Raw genomic sequence first — 24,721 nt, forward strand, 5'->3', positions numbered from 1 at the left:
CCTGTCGCTCAAACAAGGTCGTGAGCTTTTATTGGACAAGGTGCGTGCCTCGTCAAGACGTCATTTACACAGAGTATATGTATACTGTGCCGGAAGAACGGGGTTTATACCGTTTATCAAATTTTAAGCAAAACAGTTAGACTCATGTGGTAACACAACAAATTGAAGGTTTAATGTAGTGTAATTCATCTACTTGATAACTGTATTTTGGTTAACTACGGGTAACATAAAACCTTCACCCCGCACGCGCGTTTGCTTTGAATTTTAAATCGAGCACACTAAGTAGCCTACACGCACGCCCACGTCTCGTTCGAGAAACGCCCAGTTGATGGCGGTAGTGTAAAGAGCGCAGACCCTCGTTACCTAAAGCGAACGTGTTTATCTTTTAGGTATGTGTTAGTGTAATTTTATTTACATGGCGACAGTTAACAACAACAGTAACCTCAAAACGCTTTATGATGTCAGTTTAAATAGTATATCAGAGAATGGCATATGAGCAGCACTTGATAATGTGCTATTATTGTGTATTATTAAATTGAATTATCAGTAAAAAGAAGATTCTGCTCAACTTTCAATTCACTGGACTGGCTACTGCCACATTAGTGAGGACTGTGGAACAGCTCAGAGTCGGTTTGATATGAATTTTTTTTTCTCACTCACATGTTTGCACTGACTTGCTCACTATCGCTCAGGTTACCGATTGGAAAATCTTGCACACAAAGGCCGTTTGTCTTTTTAAAGGATAATCGAAACTTTTGGGCTTTCTAAAATGGCATCAGTGATACATCAATTCAAAATACAATGTATGTGGAATTCATTCTCAGTTGTTTTGTGGCTTCAAAAAGGTCTACATTATTAAAGCACTGCAAATTCTTCAATTTCACTGCTCATGTATAGAATAATAATAAATATCACTATTTTATTTTCACTTCTTTCTTTCTATTCTTTTTATTGAAACGCCACTATGGGGACACCCAACAGTGTCATTGATGGCTTACTTTATGTTGCAATTAATTGCAACAATTTTGAGCCAGCACATTGAGCTTCGATATGATGAAAGGATAGTTACTGAACGATGTTTCAGTCTCACCGACCCGCATTTGTCTAACGTGTGCCGCACTTCACAGTTTCACTTCAAGCTGAATTCTCTGCCTCCAATACTGCTTTTAGAAACTCTGATGAACACCACAAGCAGCCCGCAGTCTGAGAGAGGAGCGTTCTTTTACAGTCGTTAGACTTTGCATATATAGTGATGTCTAATGTTGCTCGTTTCTTGTGGTCCACATCCTCACTTGTCTTTTCCATTTACAAAAAAATAATCACAAATTTTATTTCTCCCGTCTTTTCTTGGGACTCTAAACGCAGCACTTGGCTGGCACAAATCCCCGTTCGCTAATCGCTTCTCATCAGATCGTCGGGATTCAGACGTCATGCTTTCATCCGTCAGAGGTAACGGAGCATAACGTGAATCCGCAGTCCGGGGAACAAACATACAGACATCCTCATCATCATCATCAGCAGCAGCAGCAGCAGCTAGCTCAGTGATGATGAACATGGATTTAAGTGCCGTTATAGAGGAGATGGAGACGGGCGACCAAGACTCGGCTCTGACGGCTTTACAGAGCTACAACAAGCAGGTAAACACCAGCCCTCCAACATCGGGAGGAATCAGTGCGTTGTAGAACAGCTGTTTGAGTTTATGAAACGCTTTCCATTCAGAAGATGATCCTGAAATAATTGCCAAATCAGAACTGCCTTCAAAAGTAGAACCTTTACTATATTAAATGGGGTTTAAAGCTGCATTGTACACCTTAATAGCCTATACGATATTGTGTATTGAGCCACCCCTTCTTCTTCTTCATGTTTTGCTTTCACGGAGCCAGATTTCCTCGTAATTTTAAAGGGATATTAAGCAACAGTTCTCAAGGCTTTCTCTGGGTCTTTCAAAGTTCTTCTTTGGAATTCGCTGCTTTTCACTCATTTTCAGCCCAGTCCTTGTACCTGACAGATTTTTGACATGACAGAAATGTGTTTTTGACGGTTAAGCAACTGAGCACTGACCCATGAGTCATTCAAGCTTAAAAAAACATCTAACTTACGGGATGAACCAGTACTGTGTCTGGAATAAACGAGAACTTAAAGATCCAAATATAAATTGTATCACTGGGAACTTTGTTACAAATAGCCTGTTGTAAAAACACATTCCCGTTTCTTTAGCTGATTCTATAAACATGACACATACCTGAGAGATGCATCTGACCCTTGATCCATCTACTGTTTACCAAAGAAATGGTCTCAGTGGAAGGGTGGCTGTCAACAACGCATTCTTACACCAAACTACACAAAAACTGGACTGAAAATAAGTAGCAACAGGTCTTATTGAGTGATGAATCCAAAGTAGATATCTTTGGTTTAAAACATTGCCAGTGTGTATAGAGGATGTCAGGAGAGAGCTGCAACAAAGGTACAGTGAGTGTCTATGGTAAAATATGGAGGAGGCATGTTATGGTTTCGGGCTGAGTTTAGCCAGTGGTGCTGGGGATCTTGTCAAAATTCATTTATGAATTCATTTATGAATGCAATAAAATGAGTGCCATCAGATTTGGATCCACAGTGCAACAGCATCTGGAAAGTGTGTGATAGTGGCTTAATTTTTCACTTTTTTAATGATAAAGTGAATATGCTGACAATGCAGTAAAGGCATACCTGGATAAGACACACTGAAATGCCGTCACAAATTCCACTGGATGTGAATTGGCCTCCCCAGAGCCTGGACCTCAACATTATCCAAGTATTGTGGGATCTGCTGTTGGTGCTGGGAAATTGGTAGAACCACCCATATCATAAATCACCTAAATTACTTAATAAATAATAAATGAATATTAGATAGGATAAAACATGGTTTATTTATCCCAAAGTTGAGACATTCATTGCACCAAAATAATAATTTCAATAATAATAATGATGTGGCATAAGTTGACAGTAAGTGTAATCTATTTAGCTGCCTATTAATTCCCTCTTAACCCTTTGAACTTCTGTGGTAGTTTAGTCCCAAGTTTTATTATGTGATCACCAACATACAAAGAGTTGAGCCTGACACAGTTTGAATTGCAGGCAAGTCAGTTTCATAATGTGGTAGAAAATCAGAAAGAAATGTAAAAAGAAAAGAGAGAAATATTTGTTGAAAATAATTATTTTTAATTAATGTGAGCCACTGATCGTAAAAATAGAAATGGGAAATGCAAGTTAGTTTTGTCACAAATATCTACATCCATTGCATCCATTTTCTGCCACTAATCCAGGTTTGTGTCACTAGGCCAGCAGTCTAAGAAAAAAAGCCCAGACGTCCCTCTCCTCAGCCAGCCACAGTTTTCCAGGGGGACACCAAAGCCTTCCTTAGCCAGTCAAGGCATATAATCTCTCCAGAATTTCCAGGGTGTTTGTTCTGAGATTAAATCCTAATTTCTTGCAGAATCTGACATGTACGTATGTCGTAACTCAAGCCATCTAGAGAGGTTTCTCTGTGCTCTTTCAGTTTTTCTAACATGTGTGATTTCCTTGTAACTCTGATACACCTTGGAAAGGAGTCAGTGTCAGGACACTGAAGAGTAATGGGAAAGAGCACTGTGGGAGTTTTGAAATTAATGTAATTAATGGATTCATCGCTTAGATACAGAGAAAAAAAGAGGACAGAGAAGCAGAAGCAGTTACTCGAAGATAATGAGATCATGTTTAAGATCAGTGCTGAGGTACATCCAGTAAAATGTCAAAGATTTCAGCTGCAATGTTTAGTGATATTACAGATATTTTATTTCCATTTTAAATTCAAGCTTATCATAACACATTATACTACTTCCCTTAAACCATAAGCTTACTCTAAGACTGATGATATTAATTCATATTTTATCTATAACTCTCAGGATTATCATTACTTTTTAGATTAGTTATTTTAGGTAACTACTTTGTACTCTACGTACATTATTAAGTTAGAGCTCTGGTGTTGGACCAAGGACACTTGGACTCTGGCTCTTGAGGCCTGGAGTTCCCTACCACTGTTCTAAGATATAGTGTTTTGTTAGCCTCTAATTGTATGGAAGCACAAAAAGAGTACAAGCTAAAGGACCTAAAGTACATACAGTCATAGCTCAGTGTGTACTGTTCAGTGTAATTAATTTATAACATAGCTTTTCCAAACATCCTAGTTTTTATTTGACATGCTTACATTATTTTACTTTGCACACTGATCAATCCCAGCCCATTCTTCTTTGGCAAATCTGTCAGGCTCTCCAGATTTGTTTGTTGGCATGGTCTTTGGTCTTCAGGTCACCCCACTGATTTTTCAATGGGATTGGACTGAACAGGTGGACTGATTCATGTGCTTTTCTATTCTCCCAGAGCACTCAATGCTTTACACAACATGCCTTATTCACCCATTCACACCTATCAGTAGATGACCCACTCTACCTCCTGAGCTACAGCCACTCTGATTTACCACTGAGGGCTTGAATTCCTGAGTCAATGTTCACTTTGGTCTTCTGGAGATTGTTCTTCACCAAGAGTGATGCATGTTTGGGGTTGTTGTCATGCTGGAAGATAAAACAATGACCCAGAACCAATTTTGCTGCTGAATACTTCTTTCAAAATCTTCAAATATCCTTCTTTCTTCATGATTCCTCCTGCCTTCGTAACATTCCTAGGTCCAGACGAACTGATGCATCCCCAAAGAATGATACTTCCACCACTGCGTGTTCTTTGGGTTCTGAATTGTGTACAACCTCACCCTTATTTCCCCAAACATAAGCAGCATCTTTATGGCAAAGAGCTCTACTTTAGTCTCATCTGACCAAAAGGCACACCTTCAGATGCATAATCTTTCTCCAGGTTGTCCTTAGCATACATCAGTCTGGCTTGAAGTTGACACTTCTGCAGAAGTGGAGTTTTTCTTAGTTTGCAGTCTCACAGTCCGTGAGATGGTCTCCTTTGATACTACAATTCATGATTTTGGTCAATCACTCACCAGTGCTTTGAAAGTTGTTCTGTGGTTTTTAAAAAACATTTCTCACTAGCTTTGTTTCCAGAGTCTTTGAAATCTTTTGCTTCCTACCTCTGCAAAACTTGCTCTGTACTGTGCAGCTCTCTTTAAATTTCTTTATGATACTTGTCAGTCCAGTTCTTTATCCTTGGAAATACTGTAATAACTTTGTATATCTATCTCCTGCTGTTTCAGTGTCAACAAGTATACACTAATTTCTTTTGTTTTTGGCACAATGGTTGTGAACGTTCAAACCCTAGCTGAAGTTTTTAGATAACCCTCAGTTTTAACTTGATTCTATTAATTTTGAGCATTACAGAGTCAAAGCACATCATGTATATGTTCGTGTGTGTGTGTGTGTGTGTGTGTGTGTGTATGTATATATATATATATATATATAAAAAAAACACCCAGCACGCCCCTGCGGTCGGTTTATCCTTCAAGCTCGGGTCCTCTACCAGAGGCCTGGGAGCTTGAGGGTCCTGCGCAGTATCTTAGCTGTTCCCAGGACTGCGCTCTTCTGGACAGAGATCTCCGATGTTGTTCCTGGGATCTGCTGGAGCCACTCGCCTAGCTTGGGAGTCACCGCACCTATATATATATATATATATATATATATATATATATATATATATATATGCAGACTGCAGACTACAGTGGCTTCCAGCTTGATGTCAGCTCTCCTGAGCCAGCTGAAGCTAACCACACTGTCACAAACACAAGAGTATCAGTGTTACCATGTAACTGAGCTTGGTGTCTATCCAGGTCAGTTAATGTTAGAAATGATAGTTGGAACTACATGTTATATGTATATGAAGTCACATGAGTTTTGTTACATTCTGCAAACCCCAGGTGCACCATGCTTCATGGCTTCCTCAGCACGGAGACTGTGTAGGAGTTAATCTCAAAGGCAATAGGATTAGATTTTCTTATACACAAATAGATTTAGCTACAGGCCAGTTAAATCCTACTTCACCAAAGAGCTCGTACAGATCAGAAGCTTAGTGGTTGTTACAGGACACTGCCATATTTTGAGTTGTAGACTGGAGTTAGTCTGCTCTAGTTTTCCAGCCTTCTGGGAGTTGTGGGAATTTGCATTAACATAAATATTAGTAGGGGCACATTAATGAAATAATGGGTATAACTTATGTTTATTTTCCTTAATTCAGAACTCGGTATTTGAATTAAGTGAATGATGTGGATTAATTTTTAGTAAATGGTCAGACTACTTCAGCATGTGTGATGGACATGTTTCTTTTGATGTCAGCATCAAAAGACAGCTACAGTGAGGCTCAGCTTATCTGGTACTGAGGCTATTTGTATATAAACGAACAACATCTGAAAGGAAGTTGCTCACGTTCTCATTTGTAATCTGTGATAATTGTGTAAATCCAGACAACAAGTCAATAGAAAGGACCTTTGTAACTTTGTAACTGAAGATGCTTCTTTGATGAGAGGTGTCTTTACCAACTGAAGTCGATCTGCCTATTTTTTTCAAGCATTTAAGACTACCATGACCTGAATGACTGAGGAGCTACACAGAGATATGACACACTGGAGAGATGTCTTTTGGAAGGCTTACGCATGCATTAATGTTCTGCATGCATTGATGGATGGATGATTGCATGCTCTTTTTGTAATTTGAAGCCTATCTTCAATTAAAATATCTAAGAAAAAATATGATTACTAACATTAGAAAACTCTCATACAGAAAACGGTGTTCATTAAGATTCAGATAATGAAACGACCCAGAGGTTCAGTCAGAGTTCCTTTATAATACACCGGGGACTGGCTTTCTCAGGTGTGCTGAAATTGGGTCAGCTCCACCTACTAGATACCTGAAAGCAACAAGAAAACAAGGCCAGCACACTGGCTGTCACATATTTCAAATGATGTGATGTGGATCATTTTTACATTTTTGCTTCTTTATTTTTTCTCTCTACTTTGTATTATGATTATTCGGTTCATTTCTGTTGATATATTGCCAGTTCAAAACAAAAGTTAACTCAAGTCACTTTACATTGCAAGATCAAGATTAAACAATATTAGAAGACCCTAAGACATATCTTCTTAGTTGTAGCTGAGCGATGTACATAGGAGAATGGATGGCTCGATTACTGCAAACACAACGACTTATTGGTACAAATAACATAACACAAACTTGTCTGCTTCTTCTATCCACTGACTCCCTTTTTTGTGCTTTGTACTTCTCTTTTCTTCAGATGAACCAGTGCTTTACATTCAACAGGGATGAGCAGAAGGACAGAGAGGTATTTATAACATTTCCTATTTATACACATAGGGCAAATAATTAATTGATCCCCTGCTGAACTGATAAGTTCAGCAGGGGATCATCTGGATCGAAATACTTCAGCTTGTCCTTTCCAGTCTGTTTACATTTTTTTAATGTTCTGTGTAATTCAGTTTCATCTGAAAAAAAAATTGGCTAAGGATTAATCATTTCTTTGGATGTACCAACATGCTTTATGCTTTCCTTTGTATACTCGCCTGTTTTAGGAAGGAAAGTTACAAAAGGTATGAATAACCAATGAACACCATGTTGTGCTCTTCCATTAGAAACCTAGAACCCACAATTTATCTTCAACTTGTGACTCTTTCTGGATGGGGTCCTGTTAAGAATTCATTATAGGATATAAATAATTCATGAGATGAAAATGACAGTGGGAGTGATTTACTTCTCGGGGATTATCAAATGCTTGTAAGGATCTGTGTGTTTAACCAGAGGAAAAGTAATGATCTGCTCTTAAATGGCAGTGATTGGCCAGCTGTGAATAGATTACATCCCATAATTGTGAAGTTGATAGGGTCGCTCTTGTTACGTCAGTTGAAGGTTCATAAACACTGGCCTAACAAAATGCTGTCAGATTTGGACAGTATTCACTGCTCTTTGATTTCTCAAGGTAACTGTGACTGAAGTCATTGTGTTTCATCTATGATCTGTACACACTGTTTGCTGGTGTCGGGGAGGCTGAGGGAGTTGCAGCTTGTTTCAGTGTTCAAAAGACAGGGAGAGCTGGAGATTCAGTCAAAGTGGCTTTATAATGCAAGGGGACTGGCCTTCTCAGGTGTGCTGCATCTATAATTGGGTCAGCTCCACCTACCAGATACCGGAAAGAGACAGGCAACAAGAAACCAAAAAAACAAGGCGAGCTCACTGGCTGTCACAGGTACATTACTGAAGGGGCACACACTTTGTGTCCAAACCAGTATGTACATTGTAATAAATATTTCCAGAATTATTTGCCAGACAAGATAAGCTAAAATGCTAAATGTGATTTTCTATAGATTGTTTGCCAAAGTTACAAAGAAACATATTCTTGTTTGTTTGCTGCTGTTCACAATCAAAACATCAGTGCTTCCACCATACTGTTTCAGGAGAGCCAGACCTCATAATATGTACATGTATATACACAGGTATATACACAATTTTAATAAAACTTTTAATTTGAAATGTGGTTTAGTTTATTACAAGTTCTTCAGCTGTTCCTCAGCTGGATCCATGATACCATATACCAATATATAAGGTAAGCAACTTGTTGTAAAACACTTAAAAATGAGTAACATGTCAAAGAAAACCCAACAAACCACCCAAACCCTGATGGTATTACTCCATCATTTAAGCCAGTTTACCTTCCTGTCAAATGAGAGCTGCAGACTAGTCACAGACTGTTAGTGTTTTTTTCCATCTCTGACTCGACTACTTAACACAATAACACCTACAGCACATACAGAAATAAATACAAACAGAATCCAAGTGGAAGGCTCACAGTCTGTTATTTTAGCATAGCAGTCATTTTTAATTTAAGGTACAAACATGCCGGATTCATTTTTCAACCCTGAAGGCTGCTGTTTCCTCAGCTCACACACGTCTGGTGAAAATTTGTTGGAAATTTCTTACACGTACTGAACTATTTATAACAGAATTCTTGGGAATGGGGATTTTTATCTGTCTGCCAAATAAATCTGTCTGGCAATTAATATTAAGATTATTGGCACTAGTGCTCGACAGGGGATGAATCACACGGCCTTTTCCCTGCAGTAAGCTCAGGATAAACAGAACAGGAAATGGAAAACCAGCTCTTATAGGTTGATTCTGTTGTAAAATGAATAGTTAAATGTTTACCTGTTCTAACATTTCCTTAGCGTTATATTAGAATACTCGAGTAAGTGATATATTATATAATGTTGGAGTAAATCCAGGATAAATTGTGGGTTTTTGTCAGTAGATGTAAACACACTTAATCAGTTCAAAGGTTTAAAGAAAACTACAAATAGGTGTGAGATCACAATGGCAATAGTTTAATGGAATCCAATGGGAATTATGAAATGAAGACCTTTGATTTATTCATTTGCTTGAACACTAATCATGCTGGCATACTAGTTTTGATTGTAAGAAGATATTCTGATGATACATAACACAAGAACAAAAACTAATGAGAAAGAAGCAGTTCTGAAGATTAGAAAAAAGAAATCTGGTTTATCATTAAGTATATTGCTGCAAATTCATTCATGGCCTAAACCTCATACAGTTTATTCAGTATTGATGAAAGTCAATCTTTGAACTGATTAAGGTGAATAGCTGAGAAGATAGAACATTAGAACATTTATTGATTAGTTTTATTGTGATTTTGTATCTAATACACCTGCAATTCATTCAGAAAGCAGTAAATATCTAAAAATGTACTTAAACAAACCAATATTTCTGCATTTAGCAGCTTTATCCTTTAAAAAAGCATCTGAAAATGTTTTTAAACAGTATGATTTAGATTCTGTTTGAGAAAATGTATCTGGTTTTGGAAACCACACTGTTTTCCAAAGTGTTTTCCTCTCTGATAAATAGAAGAACAGTTTTATTCCTATAAAAGGAAGCATTTCATCCAGTAGGAAACAGACCCAAACAGAAACTGTAGTTGATTGTTAAGGTGGAAAAGAAAGGTGAGTTTGTTCAGTGCTAAAGGTTTAGGTTTATTTAAGGTGAAGCTAAAGTTCTATTGCATGGCTTCTTTATCCAATAATCATGTGCCCACGCTAAGCATACACCTACTTGAAGGTCTGCTAAGCTGTCCTGCTTGTAGATGTGCATGACAGCTTAGGAAACTTTTTAGCAACCTTTGTAGCTCCTTGCATTCGGTCACTACAATGTGGGGCTTTTTATCAAGGAAACCCCTTGACATTGGACCGTTATCATTAGCACTACAAATACTTTGTCACTATCGGTAAGACTGCTGTTTAGTATGTAGTGTTTTTCATGTTTCAGTTTTCAATGTACAGTTTCATCTGTTGTGTTACCCATCCTCAGTAAGAAACAGCAATCATTTGTTCACCACTGGCTGTAGGTCGAACTCACTGATCTGTTATTTTCTGTAACACATTTCACTTTGTTGGCAGTCTTAAGACGGTCATGATTTCATTACAATTAGTCAGAAAATGATCTTAAAAACAGAAGCGTTATACTGCAAATGGATCAAAAATCAGTTCTAACATTGCCTGACTTAAAATGTGTGATGGACATTCATTCAGACTGAGGTCAGAAGCTGCAGATATAGCTGTCAGATTTGGTGTTTCATTTTTCAACAGTTTAAAATGTAAATCTGCCTATTTAAATAAATGTATGTGTCTATTTGCACAAAAAAGGAAGGTGTACTCTGTTGATGAACATCAATAGCCTACAGTCTAATACAATTTCTGTTCTGTTTCTACTGTTCCTCCATGAATACACACACACACACACACACACACACACACACACACACACACACACACACACACACACACACACACATATATATATATATATATATATATATATATATATATATATATATATATATATATATATATATATATATATATATATATATACATACATGTATATGTGCAACGCAGCATCTGGGGGAGTTAGTGCTCGGTTTCCTGGACCGGGAGTTGCAGCCTTCCTGTCTGCTGGCCTGTCTGGAAACGGTTCGAATCCTGTCCAGAGATAAAAATTGCCTGGACCCATTCACCAACCAATTCGCCATGTCCACTCTTGCCCGCTATGCTAGCATTGCTGTGGACAGTGCTACCACACCTGCCCACAGCCAGTCAGTGGATGGCCAAGGTAATTAATATTGCTAGGTATCAATCCTTTTTTTTTTTTTTGCATCATCTTTCCAGAGCAAGAAAGGATTGTATTTTAGGTTTTGAGAATTCAAAGATGTAATTCCAAATATATTGTTATGAAGACTTGTTTTGATTTTGAAGATCTAACAGTTAAATTCCATTTTCACTCTCAGTTTCATCAGTTCAGAAACATAGACTTTACTTAGGAAACCTACGTAGGTATAACAAATACTGTTCCTGAATTAGCTTTTTGTGACAGTTCTGTCAAGGCTCTCATCCTTGTTGCTTGCATATTCTACCACCTTTTTTGCCATCAACTTTCCATGAATATGCTTCAATACAGACAGTATATGAACAGACAGACCCTCTGTAGCTTAGGGGCCTCAGTCACACAAGAGGACAAATAGATTGGCACCTCTGTGCAACCACAAAAAACTGATGGTTAGTGAGTGAATTTTTTTGCGATTGCACAGGTTACCTGGTGGGAGGCAATGTGTCTCAGTTTGACTCAGACTGACTGCAGTCATTCTCAGACAGATTGGTCCATCATTATTTTCTCCAAGTGAGGAGACAATGTAGAAGCCCCACATTGAGCAGAGCAGGTTCAGCTCTCAGGCACTCACAATCAAATGCAACAGTACAGTTTAACATGGCAGAATTAGATCCCCCAGCCATGTAGCCTTATTTGGTGAGCTGTACCACTTCCAGATTGTGATGTGAAAGAATCTAAAAACTCAGGAGGGTTAAAGACAGAAATAATAGTTAATTAATAGTTAGTTAACTAGTTGTTTAGTACATTCGTAAGAAAACGACATGCAGGATGTGCAGAGTGTTGATGAGGAGACACTAAAATGCAGATACTAAGAGGCAGGATAACAAAAGGTTAGGTGTTTATTAGGCCAGTTATACTGTTTAACTAGTAATTTACTCAACTATTATTCTAAACTGAATGTTTCATGAGCTATCCCAGCTCATGAAAATCAGAGGTCATGGGACCCATCCCAGCTGGCACAGTGCGAGCTTTTTGAATTAAATAATAAAAAAACTTTTTTGAGATGTATTTTATTGAGATGTATTATGCACAAAAGAAATCCAGTTCTTTGTCCCCTAAACGTTGTATACTGTCACGGTTAGCAGGGCAAACCGTGTGGAATTATTAAAGGACCCAAGATGCAGGCATTACTGAAGTGAGGGAGCTTTATTAATGGAGAGTGAACATACAAAAAGGCGAGGGGGCTGAAAACAGAACTGAGAAAACATAAACTCGGAAAACTAAGCAAAAACAAACCTTGAAACAGAGATGCAGGAAGACACAGAAAATGATGCAGGATGATGCAGGGAAAGAACACAGAATGACGGATGGAAATAATGCAGATGAACCAGCAATGCACACGAGAAACAGGAGGGAGACACGGCTGGGAGTAATTGGACATAACGAGACAAGAGGAAGTGAAACTAGAAACACTGACGAGAGACACAGACCTACAAAATAAAAAAAGAACTCACACATGCAAAGACACAGACTAAGAAACACGGACTTGACACAGGGGCATACACAGGCAGAAATGACTAGACATTAACTGAGGAAGAACAGAACCAAAAACCAAAGAGCTAGAAAACCAGAACCAAAATACATCACAATAATAGAAAACACAAAACGCTGGGTCAAAAGACCCAGGATCATGACATATACTTTATAATCTTTCTCCTCCATCAATAAACATCATGGATTAGCTGAAGGGAGTTCATGTTGTTGGCAGACCAAGCTAAACAAAATTGCAAATCTTTCTTTTCTTAGAAGAGGATGCGGGAGGAGACGAGGAAGAGACGGGACTATGTAGTAAAGTGCTGAAAGAATCTTCCCCTCCTTCAGAAAATCCTGACCAGGAAATGATTGTTGAGGCACTCAAGTCCATCTGCAACATCCTGCTGCACAATGAGACAGGACAGGTCAGTCTGCTGTGCCTTGCATTCCTCAGATTAACACATTTTAATTGGTTGGTGATAATCTATAAAATCTGACTGGATTTCTGTCACTGGGTTGATGTCAGATGGTAGCAGCAGATCTGCAGCTGATTAAAGGTGTGGCAGAGAGATTGAAACAGTGTCATGATCCTACTTGGAACTATGAGGTATGACCATTACTCAGACAGATAGCTCTTTAATATGAGATTTTCCAAATGTAGAATTATTTGTTGTGTTCACTGTAGAGTCAAACAAAAATGGCAGCACTGGGAATCAAAGAAAAAACACAGCACCATGAAGACACTATCAGAATAAACAGGAAGTAGCTGACAAGGGCCATGTTACACCAACACAGACTTAATGGGAAATACAGGGAAAGCACAAAAGCACAATAAGTAAAATGAAGCTTGAAGGCAAACTGAGGAAAGACACAGAGAAGCTCTAAAGCAGAGACTTAAAACATCAAGACCAAACCAGAGTAATCATGATGAGTCAAAATTTAGTCTCCAAACACAATCTCTGGGTCAGAGACCAAGCACTATGACAACTGTAATGAAAATGTTTCTTTAATGCATTTTTAAAGGAGTACTATAGCTGGCAGATGTAGTTTTTGAAGCGTATTTGTTACTGAATATTTGCTAGAATGCAACATATGCATTCAAAATAAGGTTTCTCTTCCCAGGTACGTTTCTTTGACTTGCGCCTAACCTTCCTGCTGACTGCCCTAAGAGTGGATGTCAGGGCACAGCTGGCTCAGGAGCTTCATGGTGTCAGCCTTCTAGGTGATTTGTTACCTTTTCCAAGGATGTTGTGTGATTGGTTTAGCTTTCTTTGTTTCTTTGTTGGATGAATATGGAAAAACAAATATGAGAGGTGGACCTTAGCCCAAAAGATGGAGTCAGATCTGAAGCTGACTAAAGTTCAAAAACCCATTCATTTTATTTTCATTTCATTAAAAAAAAAAAGGTTAAAAAACCCCCAAAACAAACAAACATTATCAGGAAAGCATCCAGATGAAGTAAATTTGGTAAAGACATGGTACAATTAAGCAAACCTAAAGAACCTGTTGATAACTTGTGTCTTGTCTGTAATTCAAGGAAACCACTTGGAAGCCACACTGGGTCTATGCTGCTCAGGGACCCTGGAGACAGCAAGAGCAGGTTTTGAAGGCATCCCGACCGAAGAGCTGCCCCCACTGAGCCGGCAGCAGACAGAACTAGCTATGGAGATACTGAAAATACTATTCAACATCACGTTTGACATAAACAGACGCAAAGTTGATGAGGTAACGAAGCAAATTAGATTAATTAGGAGAGAGTCACAAGATTTAAACATTTTGTTGTAAATTCAAAGAAAGATGAGAGTTCTCTTCATGACTGGTGAACAACTTGTGTCTGATGTATATGTGAAGGAAGAGGCAGCTGTGTACAGACATTTGGCAGCCATACTGAGGCACTGTCTAATGAGCCACGCTGATGGAGAGGAGCGGACTGAAGAGTTTCACAGGTGATTCTCTGTTCTCTGGTTACTTGATTTATATAGTCATTGCTCCCCTGTGACGCCACGCCCTTCATTCCTTTGGCCTTTCTTTTTTCAGCCATACTGTGAATTTACTAGGTAACCTCCCTCTGCCTTGTTTGGATGTATTATTGATGCCCAAGGTGCAGCAAGGTTCCATTGAATATATGGGTGTCAACATGGATGCTGTGAACACGCTGCTAAAATTCATGGAGAAAAGACTTGACCGGGTAAGACGAGCCACAAGTGCATGCTGTTGGTGGTTCATTACCTCTACAGTTAATATGAAATAAAAGCTGAGGTGCACTAAAGTATATCTAACATAAATTCATAACAAATTGCTATGTTGTTGACAAAGGCATGTTTACTACAAACCAGGCTGAGCGTGTCTCATTTGCTGCCCTCAGATCCACATTGTAGATCATTACATTTGAAAAGTCTTAAACCGGTTGTTTAAAATGTGCTCTAATAATCCACATTTTAGCTGCTTTCCTACAACTGACAAGTTTGCATGTCTGTCTGTCTCAAAGGGTCATAAGCTGAAGGAGACCCTTCTTCCATCACTGAACTTGTTGACCGAGAGTGCCCGTATCCACAGAGAGACCAGGAAGTTCCTCAGGTCAAAAGTCAGTTATTCATCTTACAGAGATTATCTCTGAACAATTTAGCTATTTTGATTGTTCTTGTATGTTTATATGTTTATGTGTGGGTTGTGTTTTAGGTGCTGCCACCACTACGTGATGTGAAAAACAGGCCAGAGGTGGGCAACACGCTGAGGAATAAAATAGTCCGCCTTATGACCCTCATTGACACTGACGTCAAGGACTGTGCGGCTGAATTCCTCTTTGTTCTCTGCAAAGAAAGTGGTGAGAGAGAGTGATGCAAAATCACTTTTTTGATGAGAGAGAAGCAATCACTAAGGTACAAAGGTGATGTTAAAGTCACTCCACCTTCTCTCCAGAAAAAAATAAGTTCACACTGAACCTTTAAAACCACAAATTCCTGAGTAGCTCCTCCTGAATACTGGAGTGAGTGTACTGGGTCATTTCATCTAAAATTAGTCAAATATGAGAAAAAAATTCAGTTAACTTTTTGTTGTGCACTAACTTTAGCAAATCTTTGATGATCAACATGTTCTGTCATGATAACCAAGAATGCATCAAAGCAAGTTTTCCCGTGAGCATGTTAAGCTTGTATATTTAATATAAATTAAGATAATTGGAAGAGTCATAGCCCGTCTGTGAGGATATGTGCAACAAGACAACTTTCTGCAGAGATCTGCCATGGCAAAGTATATACATGTAACTGTAATGATTAAACACCTTGCAGCAAGAACTAGCTTGCAACAAACATAATGTGATCACATCCTGACTACACAGAAACTCTTTGAAAGGTCCAGCTGAGCCGGCAACATTACTGACAACAGAGAAGGTTTATGGAACTTTTTAAACTAGCAAGACCGTCCCTGGAAACAGCTGTTTCAGTTCATCAAATCAAGCTGAAACCCACCAGGTTGTCTGCAAAGAAAATAAAACTACCTTTAAGATCGTGAATACGTTAAGAACTACGAGTTAATGCTAGTCAGTACCCAACACTGTTGGCATCTTATAATATTTCTAGATGTTAAGAACAAAGTCTTTGTTAAACAGTATTTTTTTGCTACATTTTCAACAATAGAAGGGACAGTTGCATGCCATCTGATGGAAACAGTGGAAACAGACAGAACGAGTACCCGACACTAACTAAATTTAAAAGATTCTCAAACAAAGGACTGAAGGCTCCAAATAGCTGTACATAAAAATGTTATATTGGAAGATTCTTTTAATACAGAGTAATCACAATTCAAGGATTCAAGAAGCTTTATTGTCATTCGCATCACATGTTTACATGAGGTGGAACGACATGATGTACACACGGTCCCAGAGCGAATAGAAACAGAATAACGAAGAAACTGAATTTTTAAAAAAGTAATAAATAAATAGTTGTTGTTTTTTAAACAAAACAGAATAACAAGTAATAGAATAACACGATAAATAATATGATAAATAGAGTGCAACAACCTGACTACCAGTATGGAGTATGGATATAGAATGTAGGTATAAATACTTTAGCAGCAAAAGGGCATGATGACCCGCATTGATAAAATGACAGTGTCAGTAAGTGTCAGTAGTGATTAAGGTGCTACAATATCAGTTCTTGTCCATTTATGCACTGAGAAGTCTCACAGCATCTGGAATGAAGCTGTTTCTCAGTCTGGTGGTTTTGCATTTAATGCTCCTCAGCCTCCTGCCTGAGGGGAGCTTGACGAAGAGTGTGTGTGCTGGGTGAGTGGGGTCCTTCATGATACAGGTGGCCCTCTTCCTGCATCTGGAGGTGTATACGTCTGTGATGGTTGGGAGGCTGCCTCCGACAACTCTCTGTGCAGCCTTCACCACCCTCTGTAGCACCCTACGTTTCTCAAGTAAAAGAAATGTAGGTAAAGGAAGACCTTCCATATTGCATAGTGTGTTTCACCCAATAAGATTATAAATCGTCTGAGGTATGAGACTGAGGCAGAACCCAAGTGCACTTCAGCTTGAGGTGGTGAACAGCTAGCCAGACATCCTCTTTCAGGATTCACTTTTTCACTCAGGGCCAAGTGGGTCTGGATTTTTTTTCACCCTTAATTATGAACACCTTCATTTAGAAACTGCATTTTGTGTTTCCTTGTCTTGTCTTTGTCTGCTATTTAAATTTGTTTGCTGATCTGAAACATTTAAATGTAACAAACATACGGGAAAACAGGAAGGGGACGAACATTTTTCGCACTGTTGTAAATATATAAAGTTTTGTTTCTAAAGACATTTTTAGGTGTAAAATTGATTTGGTTGCGTTTTTTAGTAGAAACTAAAGTTCATCCATAAAAATGTCACGTAGCTATTTCCTGTACTTGTGAAGTTACGAGAATTCATAAATGCTGGAAAAATTAAGGTGACTTAAAAAGAGCCAACTTTGAACCTGCTCTGATAGACTTTGAAGGCCAGTTTTTATAGTATGAAGCATCTCTTCACTGGACATGCTTAGACAAAAAATATCAGCTTATTTTGAGGTCGTCAGGTGCATAAATGATCCTAATTTCATTGCTCTTTTTATTGTGCTAGAATGCTGCCATTTTAACAGTAATATGCTCTCTTTCAAGTTTCAAGGTTCATTAAGTATACTGGATATGGCAATGCTGCAGGCCTGCTGGCTGCCAGAGGACTGCTTAGAGGAGGTAAAGACCCTGGAATCTACTCCGAGGATGAGGACTCTGAGACAGAAGAGTACAGAGAGGCCAAAGCCCAGTCAGTACCAACAGAACACTATGTCAGCTCCTTATCAAAATTTCTACTTTGCATTTTTAACAACTTAAGGAGGATCATAAGTTGTAGCTGGAAATCGAAGGGGTGGGGGGGTGTATTGAATGTTGTCAGTGTGTGTGCATCACGGGGTGTATGCACACAGGGAATTCTGGAGGAAGTTGGATGAAGTGGTAGAGAGTGTCCCACGGGAGGGAGAGAGCGGTGATTAGAGCAGAATTCATTAGACATGCAGGTGAAGGGAACAGAATGTAGCTAGGCAACACCAGATTGTGGTCTGTAGTCTGTAGGATGACTATGAAATCAAGAAGAGGAAGTATGTGAAGAGAGAGGCGAGGATTAAATGATGGAAGCGGAATAAGGAAGAATATTACATAGAGTTCAGTGAAGAGTTGAAGCAGGCTCTGGGTGGTAGGGAAGAGTTATCAAATGACTGGGAAAGGACTGCTGAAGTGATGAGAGAAAGTGCCAACGATGTATTTGGTGTATCCTATGGACACAGAAAAGAGGACAATGAGACTTTGTGTTGTAATGAGGAAGTACAGGAAAGTATTCTATCTTCTTCCGCTTTATCCGGGGCTGGGTCGCGGGGGCAGCAGCCTAAGCAGAGAAGCCCAGACCTCCCTCTCCCCAGCCACCTCCTCTATCTTGTCCGGGGGAGCACCAAGGCTGGATCGTCTTTGGCTGCTGGTTAAGTCAATATTGTTTGGAGAGATATAAAACCTGCAGCTTCAGAATCGAGCGCAAAAAGGACGTAAACACAAAGCGCCCACCGACGCTTCAAAATCAGTGAGCTGTCGGCTTTCAGCCCCGACGGCGTGTCCGTGTCCGCGTACGTGCCGTCGTGTGAGAAAGGCGACATCTCACCGATTCGGATGCGTTGTGTCCGCGTTTTTGTGTTTACGTCTTTGTGCAGAATCCGTGTACCTGCTCTGGTTGTAGAAATCTTGTGAGGTTTAACCTGAGATTCTGGCGTTCTGGGCAAAATAAATTTATGTTTTAATGAATCGATATCATGTTATCCAAGCCAAAATCGATTTTAATCGATAAATCAATAATCAAAACCCACCCCTACCTCAGCTGAATTCTTTTTACATCTTTGTTTGTTTGTTATGCACATTTAGCTTTTTTAAAGAAAATATATTTCTGTTTCCCTGCAGAATCAACCCAATAACAGGAGTTGTAGAAGAGGAGCAGCCCAATCCCATGGAAGGAATGACAGAAGAGCAAAAGGAATATGAAGCCATGAAATTGGTCCACATGTTTGACAAACTGTCAAGGTCACTAAAAGCACACACAGTCACACAAGTAACCTGCACTGGTCAAGTTGTTGTCTTCAACAGAAGCCTTTAATGCTATGGTGTAATATGTAAAAGTTCAGCCCTGAAATGCCTAAAAAGTACCAGGTTAATGTAATATATTTGGTTGAGATGAACACTTATATCTAAAATATGATTGTTGAGAATATTTTGCAGTAATCATTAATACCATCACAGTGAAATAAGTGTGAACATGTCACCGATTTTCTAAGTAAATATTTTACTAAAGGTGCTATTGACGTGAAATTTGCACCAGATGTTGGTAAAAACTCATCCAGTTCACACATGCAGAGAAACCAAACCATAGATGTCCATCAATTAAATTATGTGTGATAATGAGAAATGACACACGGAAAAAGTATTAAACACGTGAAGAAAAAGACGTGCAAAAAGGCATAGGAAGTCATGACACCAGCTGAAATTATCAGTAACTTGAAAGCAGTCCTGCCACTTAGTTCAAATTAGTCTCAACTGATGACTTATAAAAATGCCTCACTGGTTTATCATGATGGATAAACCAGTGAGCTCTCTCAAGACCTTTGCAACCTTATTGTTGTGAAACATACTGATGTCACTGGATACAGAAGAATTTTGAAACTACTGAAGGTTCCAGTGAGCGCTGCTGGTGCCAACATCGGGAAGTGGAAAGAACATAATTTTACCATAATCAGCCAGGTGTTCCCCACAGGATTTCAGACAGAGGCATGAAAACAATTATCAGAAGAGTTGTTCAAGAGCCATGGAGCATTTGTGGAGAGCTACAGAAAGACTTGGAATCAGCAGGTACAATTGTTTCAGAGAAAACAATCAGTAATGCACTCAACTGCCATGGCCTGTATGCATGCTCACCATGTAAGACTCCGCAGCTGAAGAGAAAGCATGTTGAAGTGCAGAAGAACATTTAGACAAGGCTGTTTAATACTGGGAGAAATTTGAGCTCTTTGGATGCCATAATACACACCATATCTGGAGGGCATAAAGCACTGCAGATATACTAACAGTGAAGTTTGAAGGTGGGACCAACATTGTGTAGCACTGGCACGCTTCACATAATTGAATCAAGGATAAATGGGAAAATGTACCAAGACATTCTTGATTTAAAAAAAACATCTTCCAGGATGATGAAGATGATGAAGGGCAGATGTTTCAGCAAGACAAAGATCCCAAACACTCAGCCAAGGAAACTTTCAATTTGCTTCAGAGAAAGGGAGAAAAAAGCTGCTAGAAATGCCCGAATCCAATTGAAGATCTATGGAAAGAACTCAGAGTTTATAGAAGGGGCCCACAGACTGTTTGTGTGGAAGAATGGGCCAAAATCACACCTGAGCAATACAGATGACTAGTTGCTCCACACTTGAAGATGTTATCATCATCAAAGGCTTTTGAACAGATTAAATAAATGTTAGGAAACGCGTTGAATACTTTTTCCATGTCCATAGCACCTTTAGAAATATATTTACTTAGAAAATAGCAATTTTTTTTTTAGTGCTTAGTTTACCCACTGTATATATTTATTTCTGTTGTAATACTTATCCTGCAGAAACCATTTAATACAGCCCATGCAGCTCGGTATGGATGGGACAATGACAGAGATGACTACAGAGGATCTCCATAAACTGACCAACAAGCCATTGCTCCAGTCAGAAGACCCTCCTAATTTAGACAGTGAGGATGAAAACTGAAGAAGGAAACGAATTCCATCCATGACAATCCTAAAAAAATCTGTGTCACTATTTAAGCGATTCATATATCATAAGTATAATTTTGTCGCATTTTGCCCAATTTAATTGGCGAGGAAAGAAAATGTTAATTTGTTTAGTAAATATCAGAAACCGGTACACAAGAAGCCACTTAAATGATCATAAACTCGAATACAGAATTCAGGTAATTTTACAAGGATGATTATTTTAATAGGAATAGTTTTTTCATCCAAGATATTTATGTTCAATAAAATATAAAAATGTAATTACTAGGTTGTGTTATGAAGCACTTAACTGACAACAAGTGGAAGAGAAAATTCCTTAAACACTTTATATAAGGGAAAGATGTCAGGGGACAATGTAGCTAGCAAGCATCAGATGGTCGTTTGTATGGCTGTGGGCATGATCAAGAGGAAGTGAGTGAAGTCAGGGGAGAGGTTTAGGTGGTGGAAGCTGAAGAAGGAAGAATGATGTGCAGTGTTCAAGGCTGAGTTGATACAGGTGGTAGGAAGTGTTGCTACTTGACTGAGAAAGTACAGCTGTAGTGGTGAGGGAAACTGGCAGAAGGGTATTTGGAGAGATTGAGTTGGAAAAGATATGAAGCAGGTTTGGGTGAGTAAAGATAGTGATGGAAATGTAATGAAGAGAATGTGTTCAGGAAGGAGAAGCTCATCAATGAAGAAAACGAGAAAGGACAGAAGTCAGTTGGTGAATCAGGAAGTGTAAAGGATTAGAAAGGAGGAAGGAAAGGGCAGCTATGAAGAGGATGAAGCAACGTGCCTGTGGAGGTTTGGAGATGTCAGGGAGAGAGGGCAGTAGACTGTTTAACACGATCCTGGATAGTGGTAGGATGCCTGAGGGATGGACAAGTAGCATACAAGTCCTGATTTCAATAACAAGAGTAATGTGCAGAGCTGTCCTAAGTACAGATTGGTAAAGTTGATGCCACCATACCATGAAAATATGGAAAAGAGTTGTTGAAGCTAGGCTGAGAGGAGATGTGGCAGCAAGGACCAGTACAGCTTCATACAGAGAGCACTACAGATGCAATATTTTTTTCTTTAGAGTTTTGATGGAGAAGTATGGAGCAGGTAAGATGGAGCTGCACTGTGTTTGTGGTTCTGAAGAAAGCATAAGACGCAGTGTGAAGAGGCACACAGGAGTGGTAGGGAAGGTGTGCAGTATTAGTGTAAGATGGGTTCAAGGTGGGGATTGCATTAGGGATCTACAGTCCACAGAGGCCAGGCAGCAGTCTCTGTGGACTATGACATTATGAGAGAACGGAGAGCAGATGGAAGGTAACCTGAGATGTGGAGGTATGCTCTGAGAGAGAGAGAGAGAGAGAGATTGCGAGGGAGACAAGTGATCCTGCAAGGAGCAGAGGTACTATAGGTAAATGAGTTTAAATAATTGGGATAAACACCCCACAGTGTATGAGAGGTGAAGAAGAGAGTCAAGGCAGGGTGGAGTGAGTGGAAATGAGTGTCAGGGGTGATTTGTGAGAGACACATGGCAGCAAGAGAGCAAGGTTTAGATGGTAAGGAGACCTCTTATGATATATGACTTGTAGAGGGTGGCACCTACTAAAAAAAGCAGGAGGTGCAGCTGTTTTCATTATCAGTGACCAGAACGGACAAGGTCAGAAAAGAATACATCAGAGGGACAGCTTAGGTTGAGCTTTTGGAAACAAAGTAGGCTGAGATGGTGTGAGAGATGTTAAGGAGGAGAGTAGATATATTGGACAAAGGATGTATAATATGCTGCTGCCAGGCAGGAGGAAAAGACAGAGAGGAGAATCATGGATGTAGTGAAGGAGGACATGCAGAGGGTTGGTGTGCCAGAGGAGGATACTAAGTGAGAAGGAGGCAGATGGCGACTGTGATGATGTCAAAGTAGAGGAGCAGAGAAAAAGAAGGAATATGTGGGAAGCATATGAAATGAGGAATGATTGGATTCAAGTTATATGTAGGTTTTGCTGTTTTTTTAGAGATCAATTTTTTTAGGATACTGTATTTATCTTAGTCGGCTCCTAAATATCAAAGAATTATCTTCCTTCCTCTCAGAGATCTTCCTTCTTATTTGCACCAGGACCCATCTGAACCCATCACAATCAGTAGACTTTTGTATATGAAAAAAAGTGATGAAAAAAATGTTCAAATTATAAGTCTTCAAAATACATATAGATGGTTGGATGTTTTACTTCATTATTTTCCAGCTTTTTTGAGCCCTCATAAATACAAGATGCAGCCATAAATATATTTCTGAACGCTCATAAGTACAATAACTAGCCACATGAAACCTTCAGGGTTGAAAAACACAGATATCAGCTATACAGTCATTACAAGTTTGTTTCAACCAAACTGAAAACCTGCAGATTTCAGGCAAAGAAAATGTAACCATTGTCCAAATCAGAAATATTACTGTCATGACAACGCATGGTTCCCTGTAATAGTTCTGAATGTTTAGAATGAAGATGTCTATTTAGATTTCATAAAGCTGAAATTGTTTTGTTTTTTTCCTGACAAATACTGGGTTCCACATTGTGACTGTTGTTTACAGGGCACAGGGTAATTTTTTTCGAGTAGAGACATACTATCTGCAGTCTCGTCAAAGGCGCTTGCATGCGAATTCGCATGATAAGGTGGGGCCAGGTTTCACAATGAACACACCCGAAACTCTGGCTGATTGAGACCCACGCCCAGTTTCCCACCTTGGCTCAGGCGACTAGAGGATCATCAGGGGGCCCTTTTGTCCCTCTGTGGGGGGTCACTCCCACTAGGTTTATATCTGGGACTCTCCACCATTTGACCTTAGAACTGAAGAAGCTTCTCGGATGAGAGGTGAAACGTCTTCAAGCAACTTAAAGAAGTCCAGACGCTTTTCTTTGCAAGCTCCTTTGACTACGATGACCTGGATGACTGAGAACCTTCACAGACATATCTGCAGTCTCATTCCCATCCACTGCTGACTTTCCCTGAGCCTGGCTCTGCTAGAACCTCTACATGTACAAAGGGTCCGTGATTTGTTGTAATTGATTTGTTGACGTTGTGAGGTCTCTTACAAGTGCAAAGAATTTGATATAAACTCAAAAGTATCACATATTTTCCAGAACCTCCATCCCAGTTAGTGCTACTCATGACAATCAAGAGACCTGTTGCAGAAAAACTGTCTTCATAATTAAAACTAGTCTCTCTTATTTGAAGTTGAACATTGTAGGAGATTTTTACAGAACGCTCTTGCTCTTTGTGAGGACACGATGTATCGGTTTTTTCTTTAGAGCAGTAGAATAGCAAAGTATGAAAGTAAAAGAGCAGCTGTTCAATTTTTGATGGTGGACTCAGCTATATTTTTGAAAAAATCTGAATGACTTTTAGATGCCCATTCTTTTTAATAATGTCCTCCAGATATTTTATTTTTAGACTTGAAATGAACTGCAGACATCATCCTATCAATTAAAGGTGAAATATTCTAATGCAGAGTGTAGTCTGAAACACTATATGTGTACTCCTTTCTATTGTTCTTGTATAGCTGATAATTTTATCGTGGACTGCAAACTACATTAAATGTGTTTAAATGACCAAAAGTTCTCACATCTTCATTCTCTTGTGGTTATTGTAATAATTTCAAGTAAAAAGAGAGAGGAGATAATTGAATTGACCGCTCAAGAAGATGGTGGAAGGGCTGCAAAGAGAGGGTGCAGATGATGCTGGGTGCCAACCTGGATGC

At 39.1% G+C, this 24,721-nt stretch overlaps 1 protein-coding gene across 1 annotated transcript; it reads left to right on the forward strand.

Annotated features, from left to right (window-relative positions):
* Positions 1 to 257: 257 nt before the first annotated feature.
* ric8a (RIC8 guanine nucleotide exchange factor A) lies at positions 258 to 24,567 on the forward strand. Its single transcript, XM_080869038.1, has 15 exons — positions 258 to 389; positions 1,366 to 1,637; positions 7,255 to 7,302; positions 10,940 to 11,153; positions 12,954 to 13,105; positions 13,207 to 13,287; positions 13,803 to 13,902; positions 14,218 to 14,405; positions 14,532 to 14,626; positions 14,718 to 14,868; positions 15,169 to 15,264; positions 15,360 to 15,504; positions 17,817 to 17,961; positions 19,137 to 19,256; positions 20,836 to 24,567. Exons 2-15 carry the CDS (start codon positions 1,545 to 1,547, stop codon positions 20,975 to 20,977), a joined length of 1,770 nt encoding a protein of 589 aa, XP_080725164.1. The 5' UTR covers positions 258 to 389; positions 1,366 to 1,544; the 3' UTR covers positions 20,978 to 24,567.
* Positions 24,568 to 24,721: the final 154 nt, after the last annotated feature.

The sequence above is a fragment of the Rhamphochromis sp. 'chilingali' genome (assembly GCF_963969265.1).
Source record: "Rhamphochromis sp. 'chilingali' genome assembly, chromosome: 2".
Lineage (NCBI taxonomy): Eukaryota > Metazoa > Chordata > Actinopteri > Cichliformes > Cichlidae > Rhamphochromis > Rhamphochromis sp. 'chilingali'.

Excerpts from the sequence above, each read along its gene's own strand:
- ric8a (XM_080869038.1), top strand. The coding sequence starts at position 1,545 with ATGATGAACATGGATTTAAGTGCCGTTATAGAGGAGATGGAGACGGGC. Across the intron at positions 11,154-12,953 it reads CCAGTCAGTGGATGGCCAAG|AAGAGGATGCGGGAGGAGAC; the intron begins GTAATTAATATT and ends TTCTTTTCTTAG. Across the intron at positions 15,505-17,816 it reads TGTTCTCTGCAAAGAAAGTG|TTTCAAGGTTCATTAAGTAT; the intron begins GTGAGAGAGAGT and ends CTCTCTTTCAAG.